The sequence below is a fragment of the Populus euphratica genome, unplaced genomic scaffold, assembly GCF_000495115.2.
Source record: "Populus euphratica unplaced genomic scaffold, PopEup_1.0 scaffold16.1, whole genome shotgun sequence".
NCBI classification, from domain to species: Eukaryota; Viridiplantae; Streptophyta; class Magnoliopsida; order Malpighiales; family Salicaceae; genus Populus; species Populus euphratica.
Window position 1 is genome coordinate 389,825 of NW_011499882.1, and position 6,253 is coordinate 396,077.

General features: G+C 35.8%; 2 protein-coding genes across 3 annotated transcripts in view; one reads left to right on the forward strand and one right to left on the reverse strand.

Annotated features, from left to right (window-relative positions):
• Positions 1–1,402, forward strand: part of LOC105129554 (40S ribosomal protein S20-1) — a 2,124-nt gene extending 722 nt beyond the window's left edge. For both annotated transcript variants that reach the window (XM_011031670.1, XM_011031669.1), the window contains exons 3-5: positions 1–37; positions 148–261; positions 1,055–1,402. In XM_011031670.1, coding sequence (XP_011029972.1) covers positions 1–37; positions 148–261; positions 1,055–1,194 — 291 coding nt within the window. In that variant the 3' untranslated portion in view covers positions 1,195–1,402. The remainder of the gene's footprint in view (positions 38–147; positions 262–1,054) is intronic.
• Positions 1,403–2,467: 1,065 nt separating this feature from the next.
• Positions 2,468–5,025, reverse strand: LOC105129556 (chloride conductance regulatory protein ICln-like). Its single transcript, XM_011031671.1, has 7 exons — positions 4,791–5,025; positions 4,537–4,660; positions 3,781–3,895; positions 3,581–3,640; positions 3,391–3,450; positions 3,191–3,285; positions 2,468–2,748 (listed from the first exon to the last, which is right to left on the reverse strand). The coding sequence occupies exons 1-7, from the start codon at positions 4,955–4,957 to the stop codon at positions 2,674–2,676; spliced, it is 696 nt and encodes a 231-aa protein (XP_011029973.1). The 5' UTR covers positions 4,958–5,025; the 3' UTR covers positions 2,468–2,673.
• Positions 5,026–6,253: the final 1,228 nt, after the last annotated feature.

Here is a 6,253-nt window from a genome sequence, read left to right on the forward strand (position 1 = left end):
ACTCTTTCCTCCAAGGATGTCAAAAACCTTGAGAAAGGTCTTTTCTGGAAATCTATTTTACAGTGTCGTTGTCATTGATATGACACAATTTGTTATTGAGTTGTATCCTTTTTTTTGTCCTGATTGCTCTTTCACTGATGTTAACAGTTTGCACTGACTTGGTCCGTGGTGCCAAGGATAAGAGACTGAGGGTTAAGGGTCCAGTGAGAATCCCTACCAAGGTTCTTAACATTACCACCAGGAAATCCCCTTGTGGTGAAGGTATTCATCTCAAAAAACTGCTTGTATAATCATGGTTAGATTAATATGCAGTGTCTGGCATTTTGTTTTATTATTTACTTCATGCGCTATCTACAAGTCCATGTAGTGTACTTCTTTCTTTAATTTCATTTGTGCTTTCTGCTAACACATATCACTTCATGGGTTCCACGTGTTTGTTATTGTTTTTTTTCTTCTTCTTTGGGTAATGTTTGAATGGCTGATTTGTTTGATTTGATAAGAGTATTTCGAGGGAGAAATTGAGAAGGGTTAGCAACATTACAGTTCTCTATAGATATGTTCTTTTGTTTTTTACCCTTTACAACCACTGCAATAATCAAATGTACTTTTGCGCGCCATATGCAGTCTTATTCAGTAGTATGAGTGGTTGGTGCCTGTGAAATAACTTCCTATTGATTAAAATGCTACTTATTTAACTTTCTAGGTGCTCCAGTCTGAGCATAGGACCTAGGGCGGATCAGTTAGACCATGTTAGTTGGTCTTGTAATGAGAAAACAAGTCATAATTTGCTCTACTGTTTTCCTAGTGGTATTTGCACTCGAGTTTACAAAGTTGATATTTGCTTCAGAATGATTTTTTTAGGACATAAGATATAAATGATTGTCCCTGTAAAGACACTTAATATATGAGCTGCTGACACCATGAAAGATTAGAATTTGTTGTGTGGAGTTTTTTGTTACTTCATCTGCCCTTTCTTACGAGGGCTTGTTCTCCTCTTTTGCCAATACATCTGTTAAGCTTAAGGATTTTTCTTGTATATCTTGTCATCTTGCAGGAACCAACACATGGGACAGATTCGAGCTTCGGGTCCACAAGCGTGTTATTGATCTCTTCAGTTCTGCCGATGTTGTCAAGCAGATCACCTCTATTACAATTGAACCTGGTGTTGAGGTTGAAGTTACCATTGCAGATTAGAGAGATGCTATTTACTTCTTTTGGACTGTTTTATTTATTTTACTAGAACACTTCAGGATCTTTTTGATTGGAAGATGTTGATCAGCCTTGTGACTGAAAAGAATTCAATGTAGCATGTTCATTCCCCATTCCATCTTAAAGATTCGGTGAAGGAGATTGAATTTTGTTTCCTCTTTATTTCATTATGAATTGTTATGATTTCAAAGTGTTCCCGTATTGTTTCTAGCAAGATTCAAAAATTATTATAATTGAATTTGTTTCACTTTGAAGTTGATGGGATATGTATCTTGTTTTTTCAAAAAAAAGAGAATCAACTCCTAAGTAGATGCACAGACATGGCTTAATGTTCGAAGTTGTGTTGCTAAGGTACTTCACTGTACCGCCGTTTCGATTGTAAAGCAATCAACTTTTAAGGGCCATGGTTGCTTATTATGATATCTAGCTCCTGTTAGGCGTTATCCATACAACACTTCATCTTGGGTTCTCTGCTTTTGTTTCATCTGAAAAAAATGCTCACTTTAACCATGGTTTCATGGAGATGGGATGAAACGAGACATGACAGAATCGTCTGGACCCATACTCTTTAATTGCTCCTTCATTCCCATGATGCGTGTAAAGCATGACCAATTTTGCGCATGGGTGACAGCCATACCGTGATTACTTAATAGCTCCTTCATTTCCATGATGCGTGTAAAGGTTGGCCAATTTTGCGCATGGGTGACAGCCATACCGTGATTGCCAGTTGATAGATAACCCATTTTATTTCATGCTTTCTAATGGCATGGCAACGTAATTGAACAAGTATTTCTGACTCAAAGGTAAGAGAAACCGGTCAAATACAGAAGCATGGATTCATCTAAACTGCAATCATTGAGCTGCTTATGACTGCATATCAATGGATGTAAATTTCTCCATTCTGCTTTTGGTGACTATAAATCTCATTTTCCGTCTCTTCTATTTCTCTTTCTCGTAGTAATCAAAGAGTTCATCTAGAGATGCCAGAGGGAAAAACAAAACCACTGTCAATACACTCCAACCGAGACTGGCCACAACCACATTTGCCACTGGCGTACAAACTTATGCCCCGGAACTAGAGATCCACCATGCCATTGGTGGACTGCAATAACCTTCCTCTGCCCTTTGACATAAACAAGAGAAACCGCGTATGATTGGCATCTCCATGCTAGAAAGTTGCAAGGGCAGAGGAAGGTTATAAATTTCCTTGGAAGGACCATGCTAGAAATTTACCGATGATTTTAAGATAAATAAATGCTGATAATAACGGAACTCACACATTAATCCCCAAGTAATTGACTACTACTGCATTAAAAGTCTGACAATACATCACAGAAGTTACAGGGAAGGACAACAATCCTTCCACTCCCCAGCCAATCATCTAATATTTAGAGAAAACAAAAATATACACGTGCAGCAAATTTCAGGACATAGACGAGGCAAATGCACCAAAATATGCTACCACTAATGGCGACCCTTGCTCTCATGTTCATGTTCCATCTCTTCTGCGTCTTCAAACCGGTGATCATTGATTTGGAGCTGCACGTGCATAATTAAATCATCACCAGAAGATGATCAAGACTTACAAAGAAGCCAACAAGAGAGTTAAAATGGAGTACAAACTACAACAAAGGGCAACACAATTTCCCATTTTAAACACGAGCACACGGTCACCATGAACATCCCAAAATATTTAATGCTCATATTTCATACCATAACACTCAACATACTGAAAGATAGTGTCATCAAATATTTGGCTCGATATTTTACAAGTTCTCAGGTTCCTAAGTTCAATCATATAAAGAACAAGTGTCGAAAAGAATGGAAGAAAAACCAAACATAGAACTCTTGTCAATTCATCATGCAATTTAAGTACCATAATGATGTTTAATATATCCATGACATCCATAATTGTGATGCCAAAAGTGAAAATTAATATGGGACTTAAAATAAATGTTTAAATGAACATGCACTGGGATACCTCAAGCACTGTGCGAACTAGGTCATGATCCCCATTTGAATGACCAATTGAACTTGTTGGATTTTGAGAGAAATTCCATTCAGAATCTTCCACTTCTGTAGACACAAAAATGTTGCAAGAAAATATAAAAATATAGGTCAGTAGGAGCGAAACCAAACTATTTTTCCAAAGGTACAAATGCTAAATGCTCTATCCCATACCAGCAGTTTCATCTGCCAGTTGATCAGCACTAAAGATCCAATTATGTTCCTCTTCATTATCTAAATAAACATTATCAAACACATATGAATCAGTAGCAATTTATTGGAGAATAATAGCAAGCATTGAATAGAAAAATAGAAACAGAAATCATCTGTTTAAAACAATTGCAAAAATGGAGACAGCTCCCACCTTCAACTGGTTCAGGATTTAGCTCAGCGCACTCACAGAACACCTGAAACAAAGTATCCACTAAAAACCAAAAGAAAAAAGTTAAAGTTTGATCTTCAATCATCAAACCTATGCCAAACGTGATGCAAGAACTAGTAAAGCAGTAATGTGACATGAATATTGAATATGATAAATCTATTAGAAAAGGAGTGCAGAAATACATTGGCTAGGGTCTGAAGGAACAAGTCTCATCTCCGTGACTTTCGACAAGTCTAAAGCATCACTACATTCTGAATCCGATCCTTCTGATTCATCTTCATCCTCTCCAGTCTCAATCTTCAAATAAAACAATATTGATCAGAAACACAATGCACCAAGTAGTAAATTGAAAGTAAAAAATTGAGATGCCACCATATTCTATCAGAGAAAAAAAAAGATTCAGAGAAAGTCCAACTGTTACATGCTTAATTCAAAAGTTGAAGGAAAATTCATGACCATACAGTTGTATTCAATCAAAACTAACTAGCAACAGCCTGAAAATGAAAAAAAAATCCCTTCCAAACTTGACAACAACAAATGGCCTTTTCTAACATCCACCATTCAATTCCTTCTAAACTAAACCAGTCCACTTTTTGAATCATAATGATGATGAATAACACCCACAACATTATAGCTTTTCATTATCCACCAAAGATAGAGAAATATTAATTTAAAATATCTGCATGCATACATCTGCTACAGAGGGTCAATACAAATCCATGACCCCATATAGTTGCATTGAATACACGTGTTTACCACCAATACCAACTACCAACAGCCCAGAAAATAAAATAAATAAAAACCGCTGGTAGTTTCAGTCAAATTTAAACTCAATCCAACACAGAATTATTTCCTCAGAGCCATAATTATGATCAAAATTACTACTTAAAAAAAAGAAGCTCCAAATCTAATTTGAAAATAAGTACAAAGAAACTTACTTGAGTGTAGATACAAGGAGAAGGGTAAGCCTCAGGATCTCTTGAAACAGCATGAAGTGAAATAGACAAGAAATCAACTGCATAACCTTTTGTCCTATCCACATCACTTAACCACAAAACTTTCCTGCAATAAAAAGAACAAAACCCCACTTCCCTTTTTACTATAAAAACTTCATAAACTCAAAAAAGAAACAGAATTTCATAGCAGAATGGAAAAAAAAAAAAGAGTAATGGAATGATAGTATTTTATTTACTTTGTGGAGATGTAAAGAGTGCCTGGAGATTCAGGGGACCCGTTGCCGATGACAATGGAGACTTCACGAAACATAAGCATAAGCTCCTCGCCATTGTCGGTGTCAATAACTGGTTGTCCAGCACCGTCTCCTCTTCTCTCAGTGAATTGCCTTAAACCTGGTGCCATCTTTCTATTTTTTTTGTTCTTGTCTGGGTTTGATTTCTAGCTGTCAAGTTTTCTGGTGTTTTTCTAGGGTTCTATTGAGGTTTTGGTTTGGGCCTTTTTTTTAGGTTTTATTTTTAGGGATAACTTAGTAATGGGCTTTGATGAAAACTTGAGACGTTAAAGCGCAATAACTAAGACAAGGCTTCTTTTCTTTTGTTATCTAGATTATTCTCTTAAGCATGATCGGCTCATACTTCTTAAATCTAACGACAGCGTTTTGTTTTGGCTAAATCATTAAAAATCTGAAAGAGTCAACTAGATCTCGTCAAATTAATATTTTATTTAGTTAATTTAGATTAAACTCCGAGTTTATATTTTTTGAGTCAACTTACAAAGTTGAGCTCGGTTAATTGACTATACATTAAGATATAGTATTATTTATAATTACTTCTTCGTACCTCCTTTAGATTTAAACTCCAAAGAATAACATGAGACAAATTCAATAATGATCTTGATAAACAAATTCAATTACCATTAAAGTCAAAGCTCAAGGGAAGAAGGGAAGATATATGGCTCGTTTGCCTGTCTTCATTTCCAGTCGTGATGATGAACGAAAGCTGGGAATGTTTTTAAATTGATCTCCAGGCTTCTTGGAGAAAAACATCCATGAAAATGCAGTATACATATAAGAAACCTTGGTGAAGCTGTTAGCATCAACGCCTCTTTAAATTTGTGAATATCGTAGCGTCCCTCACGTTTCTTACTAAAAACTCAGTCCCCTTCTGACAACCGCTACTGCTGTGGTCGCCGATCTGATTAATGCTAGTCATTTACAGATTTTCCCTGTTATATAGTTGTTTTGCCTTTCCAACATGATTGCTCTCAACGTTCAGACGTTCCACCCGCACAAAGCATGATCCAACGTCTTGGATGCCCCACCAGTGCCATCTCATTGAATTAGGCAGAGGTCAGGGTTATAGATATTTTTCAAAATACTTTTAGCTTAAAAAGATATTTCAAATGTGCAACAGCATACCTCATGTTAACATACACAACACGCAATCCCAATAACTGCCCAACATGAAGCTCTCCTACATATTTGTTTGGAAATACGGGCAAACTGTATTTTAAAAAAATTTAATTTTAATTTGATTAAAAATTAATTATTATTTTTTAATATTTTAAATTGTTTTAATACATTGATTTCAAAAATAAATAAAAATATCATAATACATTTCAGAATAAAAAACAACTCAAGCCATGTTACTAAAGGGACTCAAAATCTTGGAGTTGGCAAGATGTACCAATCTGTCACTA